General features: G+C 37.0%; 3 protein-coding genes across 4 annotated transcripts; all 3 read left to right on the top strand.

Moving 5' to 3' along the window:
• The first annotated feature begins 7988 nt into the window (after positions 1-7988).
• On the top strand, positions 7989-9768 carry LOC121810445 (putative serine/threonine-protein kinase receptor). Of its 2 annotated transcripts, none has more exons than XM_042211214.1 (2): positions 7989-8719; positions 9236-9768. In XM_042211214.1, exons 1-2 carry the CDS (start codon positions 8268-8270, stop codon positions 9417-9419), a joined length of 636 nt encoding a protein of 211 aa, XP_042067148.1. In that variant the 5' UTR covers positions 7989-8267; the 3' UTR covers positions 9420-9768. The 2 variants fall into 2 exon arrangements, with proteins under 2 accessions (XP_042067148.1, XP_042067154.1); XM_042211220.1 differs by having other exon boundaries at positions 9231-9768.
• Positions 9769-10476: 708 nt separating this feature from the next.
• LOC121810459 (serine/threonine-protein kinase PBL36-like) lies at positions 10477-11283 on the top strand. Its single transcript, XM_042211226.1, has one exon. The coding sequence runs from the start codon at positions 10496-10498 to the stop codon at positions 11036-11038; it is 543 nt and encodes a 180-aa protein (XP_042067160.1). The 5' UTR covers positions 10477-10495; the 3' UTR covers positions 11039-11283.
• Positions 11284-13005: 1722 nt separating this feature from the next.
• On the top strand, positions 13006-15637 carry LOC121810437 (peroxidase 12-like). The gene is made up of 3 exons (XM_042211206.1): positions 13006-13421; positions 13584-13778; positions 14890-15637. Exons 1-3 carry the CDS (start codon positions 13128-13130, stop codon positions 15499-15501), a joined length of 1101 nt encoding a protein of 366 aa, XP_042067140.1. The 5' UTR covers positions 13006-13127; the 3' UTR covers positions 15502-15637.
• Positions 15638-18716: the final 3079 nt, after the last annotated feature.

The following is an 18716-nucleotide window of genomic DNA, read 5'->3' as shown; positions in this document are numbered from 1 at the left end:
TGTGCTCTTGCTTGAAAAAGTGGGACCGGGCCCATATCCGTGCTCGCTGGTAAGAGCACGGATGCGGATGCTCTAACTATACAACTAACATTTTAAATCATAGAGGAATGGTTTGTGATAAGGTAATTTAATTTGGCAAATAAAAGATTTTGATGATTGATTAATTTGGCTCAATATTTAATGTTGGCAACTAGACATCGGATTGGGAGTGAGTCGAGTGACCAGATAAGAGTGCAAATAATTAGGTATAATTATCATTTTAATTAGTTTTTTTTTGTTAATTTCTTATCAGTTTTATAATTTTTAAAATTGAAATATAAATTTATTAAATTATTAATTTTTTTAGTCCGTCTACTGTAGTCAAATTCGAAACAAATACGAATGTGACAACAAAACAATGTTAGAAAATCACAGCATTATATTTGTGAGTGCTAGTTAAAATATGTCAATATATCTAAAAATCAACATAGTTTTGTTATCATATTATATTTTATTTTGTTATCGCTTAGATTTTGCTTATATTAGGATGATTGTGAAAAATTAAAAATTTTGTAATTTTATAGCATTTCATTTTTAAAAAGTATACACAAATCAGAAGAGTTACTATACTATGCAAACTTGGGGTGGCGAAACGGGTTACCCGCGGGTACCTGCACCCGACAAGCCGGGTACCCGTACCCGATTTTAGCCAAATTTGTTGTCCCAATACCCAACTCGCAACATATCGGGATTACTCGATACCCGTGTCAGGTATCCCGTACCCGACATTGTGAGTACCCGTACCCGTACCCGACCCGATACCCAAATAGAAAATTTGTAAACCCTAATATCCGATAATGTTCCCTAATTTACTGTATTCATATCGATGGTAAGTTTTGAATAGATTGAGAATAAAAGTGAGAGGACACTCTATAGTTAGTTCCGGTGAATTTTCAATTGTATGTTCGTTGGAATATAAAAATGTTGCAAAAGAACTCTTAGAACTCTTAGATTCTATAAAGTATTAAGAGATGGTATATGGCTAATACTAATAATATCGTGATTATCGGGTACATGCGTGGGTAGTGGGTATAGTATATGTCTAATATTAATAATATCGGGTGTTGGGGATCGGTGGTGCATACCCGAACTCCACACTAGTATGATATTGTCCGCTTTGGGTAAAGCCACACGGTTTTGCTCTTAGGGTACTCCCCAAAAGGTCTCATACTAATAGAGTTGGGGTAGTCCATTTATATGCTTGCAACTATTGTTCATTCTCCAATGTGGGAATTGTTTGCCCTCACATCGGGTATTATCGGGATTAACGGGTATACCCATACTGGTAGCGGGTATACCAGCTACCCGCAAACCTCTAAAACACACTATCCGATCCCGTCCCCGTCCCCGTTATCGTCGGATAACGGGTATCCGATACCCGACGGATAGCGGGTCGAAATGGAAACTACCCATTACCCGCTGCCCATTTTGCCACCCATAGTTTAAACGACACTTATCAATGTAAATTGAATTTAATATATTTAAGTGGAGAACCCATAGTAAATCATTGATAGTGTAGCTTTATTTGAATAGGAATATTTCATACTTGATTCTAAGATTCTTGATGAAAACGAGTACTTTGAATAGCATGTATCGACAATGACATTGATCGAAGTCTAAAATATATAGAGCTAAGTGGTAGACATGACATGAGAGTATGTTATGCTACTTCAAGAAATAGTCATTTTGCTATAGTCGCACTTGCTAAAATACTCATGATTACTGGATAAAAATCATAAAAAACTATATAAAACAAGGTGTGTACTCGTGCAGCAATTCAAAATTAATTAATACTATTACACAAACACATTTGTATTATTGTATTTATGTACGAGATAAATTGAACTATAACACATAGTGCATGAATACATCACATTTAATGTAACCGTGTAATCGTTGTGATGATAAAATTGGAAAGTTTTATTTATTTATTTTAAAAGCATAACAAGAGTCAATTTGTAGTGCGTATTTTTAATAAAAATGGCTTTTTTTCAATTACCTTAGTATATTTTTTTTATGAATGTTATTTTTAAATAAAAAATTGACTATTCTAGTCTCTAAAATCATGATATTCACATAAGTCAACAAAAAATTGTAATTTAAATACTATAGTAATTATCTTATTTTACAAAATACCTTTTTTTCTTTTTAGGTTAATATAAGTTTATAACTGGATAATCAAGATAAAACGAAATAATCTTTTAGCATATGAAAATGTAAATTCTTTTCAACTTCCTTTTGACTACAATCTTTTTCATTAATGTGCCTTACCAAATTAAAAATGGCTCTTGTTCCCAGAATATAAGGATCAAGTAGTGATGAAAATAGAACGTAACGATTTTGCCAGCACAACTTCATTTAATATGTATGAAAAATAATTTAGTTAAAGTTATTTTATAACATCATTGATTATTACTACTTTTTATTATAAAGTAATTGATTATTACTCTACTACTACTCTTTTTAGAATAATTTATTATTGTAATTGAGTAACCTCAGGTCCGCAGCTTCTGCTAATAAGCCTAATTAATATAGTAATATTCTTCAAACTATATTAGTAATACTTATTGGTCACTATCGTTACTCCACTTTGCTAATACTAATATGTATGTACTATTAATAAGGTCCGTTGACAACTATATCAACAACCTACATTATGGATATAAACACGAAGACATTTGTATGTCATACGTATATCTTTTACTGACATAATTGTCAATTATCAATCTAAAATGATTATCAACTGATATATACTCGATATATATTATATAGATTTAAAAAATTTATATGGAGTATTACCTAACCCACACTTCACAAATTATTATTTATATGTGAATATATTAGAGTTTAGACGGCAACAATATACTACTTATTAGGTAATGATCATTGGTCCAAATTGAATTTGATAGAGGAGAGAAAAATTTTCAATTTGTTCCTCTACCTTTATTTTATTAGCAACTGGAGTATGAGATTTTATCATTTAAAATTATTAACTAATGGAGTATAAGAACATCTCCAAGACTCCAATAATTTATACTAAACTCAAACTCATTTTAGTGTAAATGTCCCATCAAATATGATTTTATTCCAGCCATTTATACTAAATTCAAACTTAAAAGAATATTCTATATATTATGTTTTTTTTACTCACAAAATTTGAAAAACTTTTGGGTTTGAATTTAGTGTAAACCTAAAGATAAGGAGTATTTTTTTAACCAAAAATGGGATTGATTTTAGAGTACTATTGGAGCTAATTACCTATTCTATTTTAGGTTTTAGTGTACCCTTAGAAATGGTTTAATAGTCCAATAGATAGTATAATTCTGGATAAAGTTGATGTATACTATCAAACTCTACAATGTCTTAATATTTAAAACCAAATAGTAGGAGTAGTATAGTAATGTGTGTCTATTTAAATATATTAATAATGTACCTCCCAAATATTTACAAGTAAATAGATTTGATCTTATGATCATATATACTTTAGTAATATTTGAGAAAGTGAATTTTATTAATTGATAAGACCTAGTAGAGTTTTAGAGGTACACTCACCTGCGAGATGCGCTGCCCATTTGCAAGCTCATAAATATTTTACCATTAATAATCCTAACTATCCTAATTAAAGTTTAATCGTTACTATTAATATCTTAATTTCTAGAATCAATGCATTTTTAATGGCGTCGTGTATGGTTCTAACAAAAATACTACTAATATTTTCATTGTCCTTTAAAATTGATGATTTTTTGAACTAGTCTATGTCAGAAGAGAAGAAAATTATACTAGTACAGAGTATTTCTTCCTTTTTGATTCATCGTGTATAAATAAATATGCCTGGAGTGCATCCCCTATATTTTATTTTTTGGCTTTGAACTCCACAAATTCTAGAAATAGAAGTCATTTCTTAGTTTTTAGTTTCCTTTTATGTTAAAACTAGTATTACGCCCGTGCTATGCACAAACTAAAATAATTTTAAAATATTAATTTTAGAATGTAATTAATTAACTAAAATATTAATTTTAAAATATTAATTTTAGAATGTAATTAATTAACTAAAATATTAATTTTAAAATATTAATTTTAGAATGTAAATAATTTTAAAATTATTTGTTATAAATTAAATTAATAATAAATGAGTTACAAATTATTTGACCTTTCACATTATAATCTATTAGTAATAAAAAAAATTTAAATCAATTGATTTTGTATTGATGCGGCCGATTTGTGTACAATTGCACCATAATGATGGAAACTTATTTTATCTAATTAATATGCAATCAATTGTAGTAAAAGAATTCTAAATGGATGTGTACATTTATTATTTTCTTGCAAATTAAATTTATACATATATATGAAATTGTCATTGTTAAAGATACAAATTCATTAATAAATCACAATTTTAATTATAATTAAGATGAATGCACATAAAACAAGCAAAGCTAAGCAATTAATTCAGCATAGAGACAGTACAAACAATAACCAATTTGAAACTGAACCCAATAACGAATTTGAAACTGATACATTTAGTTCTATGAAAATATGAATTAACCGTTTTGCATTTAAAATTGAAAAATGAATCATTTAAACTCTCTCTATATTACTCCATTTTTTTTCTTCAGAAAAACGTTTATTTTTAGTTTAAGTTTTAATATGGCCCGCTTAGTAAAAACAAATGAAGGAAGTTAAGATTCAGCTAAAATATAAACACGTGGAAAATAATACTACTGTACATTATTTTTATAAAATAGAAAAATGACTATAACTGTGAGACTAAAAAATAAAGCAAATTTACATCACACAAAACAAAAAACCTAAAGAATGTATAATTACCACTTCTCAGAATGAGTTCTAAGATATTGCTTATCAAAAGCTATAATTTAAGATTGCACTGGTGAGACACTTCCTAGTCGAGCTTCATTTCATTGCAATATAGTGACCCTATACAGTAAAAACCCAAACCATGAAACTTAAATCCTAAACTCTTAACTTTAAAATAAATATTAATAAAACTTAACATTAGTAAATAAAATAATACTAATTCGTAAGTTATGAAAAAAAGTATTGTAAACAACCCCAAAAGTATAATAATAAGAATAGCAAAATAAAGAAATTAAAATAATACATAGTCAATTAACGTCAATATTATATTAAAAAATAAAGTAGTTCAAGTAATTATTGTAGAATTAATTTTCAAATCTTAACAGAATCCACGAATACAATTTTGTAATATATAATTAAACTTTAAATGAATAGAATTTTGTTTGAAAATTCAAAACCTAACACCAATTTAATTCCATAATTGTAGGGATAGATGCATAATTATAGTGATAGATTGCAACTAATTTAGATCTATAATACATGTAAATATAATTCAAAATATAAAAGTAATATGATATATAGATATTATACTGAACAATTATATTTCACATGGAAAATATCCCTACAGTTTTCAATATTAGTACTACAATTTTGCATACAAATGTTTATATCCTAAATTCATTAGTTATTTTAAATTATCTTACCCTAATTAAATCCTTAAATTATAATACTCAATGAAATAAAATAAACATTGTTAAGCTTGCAGCCCTCCCTCTCCTTGTTTCACGTAATTAACTTGCCCACTCATATTATTTCATTTACTCTTTTTATATATTTCTTTAATTAATTGAAAAAGGCTCAAACTGGCATGCGGCGGGCAAAAGTTTCAGACAAGCAGTAAAAAGCCAAAATGCAAAATCCAAAAGACTAAAGGCTCATTTTGGTCCTTAACATATTGCGATTTTATGATTTTGGTCCAAAACATTATCTTTTGAATTATTAAGTCCCTCACAAATAAAAAAGGGTCACATTTGGTCCATTTTGGACAGTTCCGTCAAAAATTTTACGGTCAACAAATTTTAATTCGATTTAAACCGGATTAAGAGTTAATAATTATGTTTTATTAATGTCTAATATGTAATTAACCCAAACCTCACTCACCACCTCCGCCACGACGTCCACCTTCCATCATCCCTCAGCCTCACCCACCGTCGTCACCGTCTCATCCCTCAGCCTCACCCCCTCATTACATCATCTCTCTCACCACCTCCGCCACGACGTCCACCTTCCTCGCCTAGCTCAACTCAGCAATCAATCCCCCGTAGCTGTCGCAATCAGGGACACATCCCGCCCTCCCCATCCTTTTCAACACCTCCACCGCTTCCCCAAATTGACCGATTTTCAAAAGAGTCAGAAATAGGTAATTGCTGGTGCCGCAATCGGGGGTGTATCCGATTGATTTCATCTCCGGCAAAAGTAGCGACGACGATACCTTCCGGTGTTGCCGCAGCCACGATTTGAGAGGAGGTGGAACTGTGGCGGGGGGAGGCAGCCGTAGCGGATGGTGCTTGGACGACGGCGAGAGCGAGGGGGAGGTGGTCGATGGAGGGGTCGGGGGTGGGGGAGAGGGAGAGGAGGCGAGACGACGACTTGATGATGAGCAGCAGCGGCAGAACACCGGGAGTCGGAAGCCGGCATGTCCGAGGAGAAATGAGGGTGCCGCGAAATCGATTCTGAGGCAGAGGGGGATGACACCGAGAAGGCAATGTTTCAATTTGGAACTTCTAATTGAGAAGAAAAGAGCGAGAGAAGGACGTGACAAAGATAGAAAGAGGGAGGAGGAGGAGGACCGAATGTGATGGTACGACGGAGATGCTGGAGGGGGGAACCGTCAAATTTTTGACGGAATCGTCCAAAATGGACCAAATGTGACCCGTTTTTATTTGTTTGGGACCGAATAATTCAAAAGATAATGTTTTGGACCAAAATCATAAAATCGCAATATGTTAAGGACCAAAATTGGCCTTTAGTCAATCCAAAAATTGAAAAACACAATAGCATCCCAACCAAATAAAAAAAAGGCAAACTAACACCAACAACATATATTGCCTAAAAACACAAACAACACAAGCAAAGGTCATAATGCATCTTCACTCCAAAATCTGATATTGTTCTCTCGATCGACAAATCTATTTTGGGGGAGATTTGGACACCCACTTCTATTTCACAACGTAAGCTGCCAAAAAAGTCTTCTCTCTCTTTTTGGTCTTCTAGTTCGGCTCTAAACTTTGGAAATTCATTTATTTTGTATGTTTCAAATCGACCAAAATATGATACAAAACATAGAAATTCACATATTTTTATCAATCAATCAATCAGGTCCCTGAGGTCAGAGGAGGTACATGGATATGTTCCATCAATCACAATCGAACGTAATACCACAATTGACTTGAGATTATGTAGTTGGAAGTAATATGCTCCAACAACTTTGGCTCCTAATTGCAAAGGATGCATCGATCATCATCGATTCATGCTATGCAACATTTGATCAATCTATTTTTGGTATTGGGTTTTCCTTGCAATACGAACTATACATGCATTTGTACTTTTGGTGGTATGAGAATTCTCCAAGCGAGGCGCCCTTGAGTAGCTCTTGGGTCCTCATCCTTCAAATTCTAAGTGACCTGCGAGACAAAGTTTGACACAGAGAAAACCAAAGATTTGTGATACGACCGCACTTGTCCATCCGTCGTGCTTTCCATCAACCCGATTCGCGGCAAGGTAAAGATTCCCAAGGAGTTCATCTTCCCAGGCAAACAGATTTCTACTCTACTGATAATTTACAAGATGCACATCAAACCATGGCCTCGCTCTCGTATTGTCTCTTATGCAAGTTTTAGTATAATTTTGCAGAATTCATTCATACCATAACACCAAACCCTTGCGTCCGGCAATCCTCAGCTAGATTACTCAGGGAATGAGATAAAGCCTAGCTAAACAGACACATTTTGGTTCGGAAATTCACCAACTGATTGTATATTATTGATCCAACTAGCCATCTTTTTATCCCTATTTTATGGAGTAGATTAGTGCACGTTGTGATGTATACTTCAATATTTCTTTTGTACGTTCATGAAGGGTACTGACCAATTCAATTATTCTAGGAGTACTTTTGCTAAAAAATTGAGCCAAAAAAAAATGAAAAACGAAATGGAACCGTTGACTGTAGCCACCTTGGTCTACACTGCAGAAAAGAATACAAGTGTTCATCTTCAACAACTCTCCCTTTCTCTCTCCTCACCGTTAATGGCGGCTCCCCCATATCCCCTCTCGTCAACCGAAACATCCATCACCAGGAAACCCCCCATGCTCCTCAATTTCATCTGACATCATCTCCAAATCAATCAATTTCTATGGATAAAACCTTCCAAGCAATTCTGGCGGCCATCGCCAGCTTCTTCGTGGTCACCGTAATCCTTGCCTCAATCCTCATCATCTGCAAGACCGAATCCAAGCAGCAGCAGCAGCGCCGCCGCCGCCGCTCCTCAGCCCCTCAAACCCGATCCCGCAATCTGGTCGCGCCGAAGCCCAACCCTAGACCCGACCCGAACTATTCCCCCTGCGACAGCGCAACCTTCGACCCGACGAGCCTCCCCCACGTGTCGATGCAGGAGCTCGTCGCCGCGACGCACAACTTCTCCAGCGATCTGATCATCGGCGACGGCAGCTTCGGGCTGGTCTACAAGGCCCGCCTCAGCACCGACGCCGTCGTCGCCGTGAAGCGCCTCTCCAGGGGCGTAGCTAGCCTATGTTTAGATGGGGCAATTGGCCACATCCAAATCCCCACTCATCCTTCTATATTTTGGTACAAATTTCCAAATATATATCAACTTCTTTACTAAATGCCTCTTATTAAAATTCATAAAATTATTCTGGATATAATTTTGCCCGCGCTGGCGTGATTTTCTCGCTACGCCCATGCGCCTCTCCCCCGACGCCTTCCAGGGCCTCCGCGAATTCCGGGCCGAGATGGAAACCCTAGGCCTGATCCGCCACCCGAACATCGTCCGGGGTCCTCGGGTTCTGCTCCACGGGTCAGGATCGGGTCCTGATTTACGAATCTATCATAATCTAAAGTATCAGTTTAATGAAAAGACTTATTTGCCCTTTTTGGCGGGAAATTGTGAAGTTATTTTGTTTACCCTTTTGGTCATTTTGAGAAATGACAACCATTGGATAGAAAAAGGCAGCCCCTATGGAGCAATAGTGGCTTCTCAAATAGTCCAACCAAATGCAAACTTCTTGAAGAAGATTTGAAACACTTTTAAATAGATGGACTAGAATCTGCATTTTGTGGACTAATTTTGTGATTGCAGTATAGCAGGTTTGGTTCTACTTGGAATCCGGCGGGTGAGGCGACGAGAGAGATGCCGGAGATGAAGGGAAGCGGCGATGCTGCTGCTGTGCAGGATGGGTTACTGCGGCGGCGGTGGTGCAGGAGGGTCGACGGCGACGGAAGCGGAATAAAGAGAAGGAGAGCCGACGGCGGTGGCATGAAACCGTGAGAGAGACGTGCGACAAAAACGAGAAGAAGAAAGGAAGAGGAAGGAGAAAAACGGGCGAAGCGAGCGGCGGTGGGCAACGGCGACGGAAAGAGAGATGAAGAAAGTAGAGGGTGGCTGCTGACCGAGGGAGCCGCCGGAGTGCACCACAGCTAGGCTGGCGTGTGGGGGTGGCTGGGCGGCGGCGCATGGCAGGGTGGAAGAGAGAGAAAAGAGGCACATCATTCTGACTTAGGGTGTCATGGAATAGTATATTAGTTATTGTACACTAATTGGGCTCTAATTTTGGGCTTTTATTGTACTGTATCATATAATTTGAGTTCTTATGTTAAACTCTATAATTGTTATTATATTTAAAGTTAGGTTCTAACAATTTTAGAAATTTGACGGTTAGGATAAATAATAAAATGAATTGTACTTCTTATTTATTTATCAATTATTAAATTATAAAACACAGTATAAATAGATGTAATGCATTTAAATTTAGTATACTTGCTATATATATAATTCTTAAATATACTTATAGAATATTTTACCATTATCTTTTTTGAAGATTGGAGGTTGCTAAAATATCTTCTTTTTATTACATACTTCAAGATTTAACTAATATCACAAAATTGTACTCTATTTTTATATAATAATACATAATTAAACTATATAATTATTATATTTATATAATAATTTGATTTGTTCTTTTGATCTCTACTCTTACATATTTTCTTTATTTATGTATAGTATTCTAACTAACTCATACTCTTTGATCATTAGTCACATATTTCTTCTTTATCATTTATTTTACTCCACTTAAATCATAAATTAAAATTGTATAAAATCGTTTGCAAGTTGAAATGTTTTTATTTATTAGGAGGAACAAATTATTAATTTAGAGTAGGACATGATAAGTACTTTTTGTTTTTGTAAATCTTTCTATTGTTTTGAATTCTTATTTTCTATAGTTTCATTTGTATTAATATTCATTATATAAAAATCTTATGACCCGTGCATAGCACGGGAGTTGATACTAGTTTATAGAAAAAGGGAGCTCGACCAATGGCTCTACGACACGTCAGGACGATGACATGGACTCCCTGCCCCGCCCCCCTCTCCCCTGGCCCACCCGCCTCAAAATCATCAGAGGCGTCGCCGCCGGCCTCGCGTTCATGCACCACCGATTGGAAGCTCCGATCATCCTCCGCAACATCAAAGCCACCAATATATTACTCGACGGCGAATTCGGGGTCCACATCGCGGATTTCGGGCTGGCGCGGTGGGTGGAGAAGGCGCACTCGCACGTGTCGACGCAGGGGGCGGGGACGGTGGGGTACATGCCGCCGGAGTATCTGGACGGGGCGACGGCGGCGACGCCGACGACGGCGGAGGACGTGTACAGCTTCGGGGTGCTGATGATGGAGGTGCTGACGGGGCGGAGGCCGAGCTTCCCTTTCCCCGGGGAGGACGGGAAGGAGGTGAGGCTGATGGAGTGGGTGAAGCGGAGAAGGGGAGGTTCGTGGAGATGGTGGATGCCTCCATCAGTAGGGAGGATCTCGAGACGACCGTGGTGGAGGAGGTGTTCAAGATTGGGCTTGATTGTGCGGATCATAAGAACAAAAGGCCTGCCATGAATCAAGTGGTGGAAAAATTGAATATGGTTTTGGGTGTCGTTGTGTCGTGATGATGAAGCGCAGCTCAACTGGTAAATCGTAAATCTTAAGTAGACAGAGAACTATTATCGTTTGTGACATGTAAATAGGTTGTTATGGTGTCTTGAATGAATCAAGAAGGTTCATTTTTCAAAGATTCGTTGTTACAATAAGTAAATGCAAGATTGCATTCAAACATGGCCAACGTTTAATGTTTTATCAGTGTATGATTTTGTCTTATCATTTCTCTTCTATTGTGTTTATTTGGAAAGTTGTAATTCTCCCAGCTGATTCTTCAATATCCAATATTCTATACACCTACTTTATTTAATACAAAAGGGATGGCAACGCCATAAGGAAAAAATTGAAGAAGAAATTACAGTGACTGTGAGGCCTGCCGCTATGGTCTTAATTATGTAGCAAGCAATAATTAGGCTGTCCGTTTCAATAATAAGATGATCAAACCCTTGAATTTTGGCACCTAAAAGTCCCTCATAGTTCGATCAAACCTCAACATCAAACACTGATCAATCCAACACCAACATCTAAAGCTATCAGCAACAAGCAAAAAGAGAAAGACCAAACATGAAGAATTTGTCAAAGCGAGAGAAATTCTCAATATACAAAATAGATAAACTGAACCAACATAATTCTGTATTGAAGAAGACTGCACCTCTTATGGTTAACTAGTGCATAGCCTTCTCGTGAAAGTCTTTTTTCGAACAAAAAAAAGAGCCCGGCTAGGCACTGACCATGCCGGGTCGTGAGAATAAGGACATTTCGAACAAAATCAACATAAAGAGGTCCATCTTTTCGATTTTAGATAAAGGAAATTTCTGAAAGAACGTGGGTGAAAATATAAATGAGAGATCTAGTAAAATAGTCTCCAAGAATTTTATCATCATGAATAGTATATGAATAATGATTTTTAAAATTAATTCAATGTAAAATTTAAATTTTGTAAAGAAAATATGAATTTAAAATGTGATTAGTTATCCTTGTATCAAGGATTATCCATAATATTAAATTCACAGAGAACTGAAAATGTTAGATTCCATTTATCCAAAGGCTATATTTACTTAAACCGAGTATAAAATTGTTTAGTTTTTTGTGCATGAGAAAAATAAGAACCACAAAAAAAATTGAGATGGAAAGAAGCATAAAGATATTTGACACGTAACAGGATATTGGACTATTGCAAATAATTGGGGCGTACTATGGATTGCCACATGTGATCTTGCCTAATTTTGATACCCAACTACAAGACTATTTTTCAATATACTTTTTATAATTTTTAAACAATAGAAAGTTTTTCAATAATTATTATTGTTAATTATTATTATTGTTAATCTAACCAAAGCTAGGCTGTGTAAAATTTTAAAATAATGATAAATATTAATAAAGGTGATACATTTTTTGTATTAAATAGTTATAAAATGGTGAAATCAACAGCGAAACGCGACTCGGGATAAGATCATGAATTCATTCAATAAAAAATCATGAATTCATTGAAAAAAAGTCACGAATCTATTGTAGATCTTCGTAATCTAAGGATTATAAATGATACCTAGCTAATTTATAATCTAAAACTGTTTTGTAGAAATTAGAATAACTCCTTCGTAATTAAATGTGTCTATTTGAAATCAAGGACACTTAGTAGGTTTATAGGTGAGCCGCAAGTCAATAGATGAGTCCCATGGATGCAGGCCCCTCTCTCAACATTTATTTTTGTAATATACTAGTACTATAAAACAGTGAAATTAATAGTGAGAAAAGATGTGACATAATAAACTAATACTAGTACTATAAAACAGTGAAATTAATAGTGAGAAAAGATGTGACATAATAAACTATGTAAGAGTAACATAAGACCATGAATTTATTCAATAAGGTGATGAATTTTCATAACCAAAAGATTGTAAATGAGTTATAATTAATTCTGGAATTATGTTATAGTGTTGTGCTTATGATCAATTTTCCCATTTTTGAAGCCACATTATCGATGGGATATATTAAGAGAATATACAATTGCGTGTTTAATACAATTTAACTTTTGTTCAGCTTAAGTTTAATGATATATAGTTGGCTTCATTTATTGCACATCTATAAATGTGTATGCATCATTCCATGCAACTGTCAAACTCAAATTGCAATGGCTTCTAAAATTTTGTTGGTGTGTAGTTTTCTTATTTTGAGCTTGTGTTTTGGTGGTGCAAGAACTCAGGGTCTTTCAAGGAATTACTATGATGTTTCATGTCCTAATTTGGCACCTATTGTCAGAACACAGCTCAAGAAAGTCTTCAAGAATGATATCGGCCAAGCTGCCGGATTGCTTCGGCTCCATTTCCACGATTGTTTTGTCCAAGTAAGTAAATTGAAACGAAGAACCATTGTTGATCCTTGTTTAAAAAAAAGTAAATTTTATCTTTATACATAATTGTAATCTCCCTCGTCCATTTGTAAAAATCCTAGCTTCGGCCCTGTGCATATTATTTTATTTATGGGAATGATGTAAGTATATGTGCAGGGGTGTGATGGGTCGGTGCTGCTAGATGGGTCGGCGAGCGGGCCGGGCGAACAGTCGGCGCCGCCAAATCTGAGCCTGAGGGCGGAGGCGTTCAAGATTATCAACGATCTCCGGCGAAGGGTTCATGACAAGTGTGGTAGGGTTGTGTCTTGTGCGGATATTTTGGCCGTTGCTGCGCGTGATGCTGTTTTCCTTGTAAGTGCTTCATTCTAGATTTCTTCAATCTCGTATTCTAGTGTTACAAGTTACAACAATATGAGCACGCGGATATTGCACGCACGGACGTGCTTGAGCACGCTCTTCGTGGGATAATCACAGTGAGCCAGAGGAAGTGATTTATGGAGTAATATTTTTGTTAAAACTTGAAAATTCTGATTTTTAAACCTATATTACCCTACTTGATTCTTCACACATTTTTCTCTCCTTCGTAGTAATTTTTAATTTTAATCCTTATTTTAAATCAACTTACATATGAAATCATACTTCAGTATCGATGTCATATTCAACCTTCATTGGCTTCATACTTCAGTAAGGTTTTTGACTGTTGATATCAACCTTACACCTGATTATGTGCCCGGGTAATTGTTAAAATTTCAACTATTTTGACTTGAGGTTAATTGTTAAAATTAATGCAAAAAATGTTAATTTTCAACTATATATTAAAATTTAGTTCTCCATTTTAGACGTCAGAAAGTTCTAGAGGTGTTTGGCAATTTGGGAATTTTAAAAGATAGCCCAAATAGTGAAATAAAGTAAAATATAATACGAGAATTTTCAATTTAAAAATATATAAATTGATGACGCTGGTCCAAATCTTTAATACCCATTTATGTTACTTGGATCCCTTGTCCTAAATATTAGAAACTGTGGCCTCGTTGCTACTCATCTACTACTACCAATATAGCCTCTCATCCAACCTTTTGACCTTTAATATCATAAATACATGAATAATATTTTGTTTTTAATACAAAATCATAGAGTAGTACTCCCTCCGTCCCGCACTACTCGCACCTTTTCTTTTGGGCACGGAGATTAAGGAATGAGTGATAGACAAAGTCAACAATTACGGCTGTAGGTATAAATTGTTACTAAAAATGGAAAGAGTGCAAATAACTTGGGACGCCCAGAAAGGAAATAAGTGCAAGTAGTGCGAGACGGAGGGAGTACTTAGTATTTAATTTCATTTATTTTACCATAATCAAATCACAATATAATACAGTAGGACTGTAGGAGTATAGAATTTTACCATACATTATTTTGTACAACACCTATTCCTATTATAAATTTTGGGATATACATGTATCAGTCAGGCGGACCAGACTACTACATTCCCTTGGGGCGACGCGACTCCCTCAACTTCGCCACCGTGAATGAAACCCTAGCAAACCTCCCACCGCCCACAAGCAACACCTCGGCCCTCCTGACATCCCTGGCCCGCAAGAACTTCACCACCACGGACGTGGTAGCGCTATCTGGCGGCCACACCATCGGCATTGCCCATTGCTCCTCCTTCGCCGACCGCCTCTACCCTCAAGACCCCTCCATGGACAAGACATTCGCCAACAACCTGAAAGCCACTTGCCCCACCACCAACTCCACCAACACCACCGTCCTCGACCTCCGCTCGCCCAACACATTCGACAACAAATACTACGTTGACCTCATGAACCGCCAGGGCCTCTTCACCTCCGACCAAGACCTCTACACCGATCCCAGGACCCGCCCCACTGTCACCGCCTTCGCCATCAACCAAACGTTGTTCTTTGATAAGTTTGTCGCCGCCATGATCAAGATGTCCCTGCTTGGCGTGCTCACGGGGAGCCAGGGCGAGGTCCGCGCCAATTGTTCGGCTAGAAATGCATACTCTGTCTTGGTCTCTTCCGCTGGAGAAGCGGAGGAGGCACGGTCTGGTTTTTAAGGGCTTTTATGTAAATTCCGCGCATGTTATGAACTTATGATAAATAAATAACCTTGTTGTATATATGCAAGTTGGTTATCTGTAACGCCCGTACTTTTAAGTACTAATTTAATATATGTGTCGTGTTTAGTTAAAATAAAATTTTGTCGTCATGCTTTGCTTCTCGTTGTTTTTTTTTTAATTTTATGAAGTATAGTATTTATGGTACTTGGAACAACACCAAGTTACTACGAGGCAAATAATAATTTGTCTAAACAGATGAAAACGAACAAAAATAAATTAATTTACTTGGGCCGACCCAAATCAATTCAAATCAAGTCCAAATTTCCTTAACAATTTTAAAAGAGTGTGTGGCCATCAAATTCCCTTATATTTTTAGCCCAACTCCACAAATAATTGTTGAGCCAATTCATTCATTTTTTTTTAAGCCCAAATTTCTTCCTCTCTCTTTCCCCTGCGCCAACTTCTCCATCTATGGGGACTCCCCAGCTTCAAGTAACCTTCCACCCTCCATCTTCCACAATTCAATTCTGCAAAATCAAAGGTCACACAAATTTAATTCTAGGATTCATTTATCTCCTCTCCTATCCTTTCACTTCAACATTCTTTGTTCAAGCAAAAATCAGTGAGAGAGAGGGAGAGCCGAGAGAGAAACGAGAGAGTGAAGAAATTTGCTGCCATGTTTTGTTTCAATCACAACCAAGCCAAGGTAAATTCTTTTCACCAAATCATAGCTCAAGCAATTAAATTCTATTCCAATTCAAAACAATTGCTCAATCTGTGACAGAAACAATCTGCCAAGCCAAGGAGTTCATCCCCCTCGGCCCAACCAATTTCATAACAACGAAGGTATAAATCCTTTTCCCAAATTGCAAGTCATGTTAGCATTTTGTACATCATACACGCGCATAACTCAAACCAATCGAACAATCCCAATCAAACTTTCTCTCGGCAAAATAAAAATCGAAATAAAATTTAGTGAGAGAACTTATCTTGCGGATTGAATCGGGGTCGGTCAAGTTGAATCGGGGCTGTTTCGGGCTTGTGCGGGGCTGTTCGGGTTAGCTGCGGTGATGTTCCTGGGCTGCACGACCACCGACGGCTCGGTGCAGACGGCGAGCAGCAGCGGCGGCCAGAGAACAGCAGCGACGGTGACTCTGGCCGGACCCTGCGACGGCAATTCCGGCGAGGAGGCCGCACAGTGACGGCAGCGACAGCACATCGACGGCAGCGAGCAGCGAACAGCAGTGACCGACGTCCTCCCTTTTCGCTGCAGCGGCGTTTTCCGCCGTGGAGATTGGAGACGTCGGCGAACAGCAGCCCGGATCAGCAGCGACGCGACGAAAGGCGACGGAATTCGAGAAATTCTCAATTCTGTCGAAAGAGAGAGAGAGGAATAGAGAGAAGGAGGAATATCGTGAAGTGTGGGGGAAGAAAGAAATTTAGGCCACTTTTGTTTTAAAAAGAATTGGGCCTCTGTTGTTCATTTTTTTAAAAAAAGTGGGCCTCTGTTGTTTTTTTAGTATTGGGCTTCATTAATTAAAATGGGATGTTTTGTTTGGGCTCTTTTATTTTGTTTGGGGTTTCTCAATTAATTGGAAGTATAAGGTGAGGAAATAATTAAGTCTTGAGTTTACGAGGAGCCAACGGAGGAATTTTGGGCGCAAGCGGCCGACCGGCGTCGCACGTGACGCCTTGGGCGATCGCCGAATAATCGAAAATGTACGAAAACCGAGAAATGAGATAAAAGACTTTAACTAGAGTGCATGCATTCTAAATGTTTTCTTTATTGAGAGTGATGTGTACTTTAATTTTCTCAAAAGGCGGTTCGCACGCTCGTTAAAGTCAGATCAAGAAGTTTGTTAAGGAAACTACTAAGCTTTTGAGGTGGGCTCTATTACTTAAACTCTTTTATTTGCAATGATATGTATATGGTGAGATAAGGGTGGTTTAAATGTTATGTCATGCCGTATTTTATGTTTTGAAATTGCCTATCTGATTGTCTACTGGGATAATGTCCTACTAGACTTTGATGGTTAACGATTTTGGGTCTGACTAGGGAGTGAGTCCCTACTCAGACTAGTGCACTGATGGGGATCGTGAGCCGTCCTTTAGGTCGGCCGGTCCAGTGATCGAGTTTGTGGCCACATTCTCGTTTCACATGATTGTTCAGATATGGTACATGATGGAGGATGATGATGATGATGGGCTGCGCAGCCATGTTTTACGATGGAAATGATTTTAGTGTTTCTCGGTTTTTTTAAGTAAAACCCGAGTTTCACTCAATGATGGCTTGACATAACTTTATTGATAAAATGTATTTTGGGCATGAGTTCACTGAGAGCATCAAGTACTCAGCCCCTGCATGTGTTTTCCCTATGTGCAGGTTGAGCGTTGACGTGGACGGAGGATGTTGAGCATTTGGACAAAGACTGTATTCAATAAATGTTCCGGTTGCTATTGTGTCTTCATACATAGTAGTAGCCAACTCTCAAATGCTTCCGCTACGTCAAGTTTTAGAACTCTTATGTTTTCTTTATTCTGTTGGACTATTTTTCCTACGAACTTTGTTGCTCGTGATTTCAGACCATAATTTGGTAATAAAGTTCCATCTTTTGATCTACATGTCGTACCCCTTGATTGTTTCCCATTTCTTCCCCGCTTCTTAATCCCTCCCATTAGTCGCGACCCACCGTGCTTTCTATCCTTAGGAAGTGCGGTCGTGACAGAATGGTATCAGAGAGATTTTTCCTTCCGCTCTGGACCGAGAGTCTCTTATTCAATCTAGTGTAGACTCGTTTCGCTAGACTAAAAGAGTATTCATTGAAGGCTCAACATTCCGTCTCGCCGCGCTCAACGAAAGAGAAGGTAAAATATTTTGAAATGAGAAATGTTTATGCAATTGATGTTGAACGTGATAATGAATGGAGTATGATTGATAATATTATGACATGTAGACTTCAAAGGCCTTAGATGTAGGCTAATTGTATACGCGCGGACTATACTTTTTATTAAGGCAATATAATTATCGATGGAACGAATGAGGCTTAGAAAAGAGCGAATTCCAAGTGGTGATGAGTAAAAATTTGGATAATTGTACTAACGTGTATGTTAATCAGAATGCCTCCAAGACGCGCACCAGTTCATAACCAAAACGAGCCCAACAATGAAACCCAGAGTAGTGTGGGACCTGAGGGACAACCACCACCACCACC

Source organism: Salvia splendens, chromosome 1 (genome assembly GCF_004379255.2).
Source record: "Salvia splendens isolate huo1 chromosome 1, SspV2, whole genome shotgun sequence".
In the NCBI taxonomy this organism is placed as follows: Eukaryota; Viridiplantae; Streptophyta; class Magnoliopsida; order Lamiales; family Lamiaceae; genus Salvia; species Salvia splendens.
This window is presented reverse-complemented; position numbering and strand designations above follow the sequence as displayed.

Bases quoted from the DNA above. Each gene is read 5' to 3' on its own strand.
- LOC121810445 (XM_042211214.1), top strand. From the start codon at position 8,268: ATGGATAAAACCTTCCAAGCAATTCTGGCGGCCATCGCCAGCTTCTTC. The intron at 8,720-9,235 runs GTACAAATTTCC...ATTGCAGTATAG, and splicing joins ACTCATCCTTCTATATTTTG to CAGGTTTGGTTCTACTTGGA.
- LOC121810459 (XM_042211226.1), top strand. From the start codon at position 10,496: ATGGACTCCCTGCCCCGCCCCCCTCTCCCCTGGCCCACCCGCCTCAAA.
- LOC121810437 (XM_042211206.1), top strand. From the start codon at position 13,128: ATGATATATAGTTGGCTTCATTTATTGCACATCTATAAATGTGTATGC. The intron at 13,422-13,583 runs GTAAGTAAATTG...GTATATGTGCAG, and splicing joins TCCACGATTGTTTTGTCCAA to GGGTGTGATGGGTCGGTGCT. The intron at 13,779-14,889 runs GTAAGTGCTTCA...TACATGTATCAG, and splicing joins CGCGTGATGCTGTTTTCCTT to TCAGGCGGACCAGACTACTA.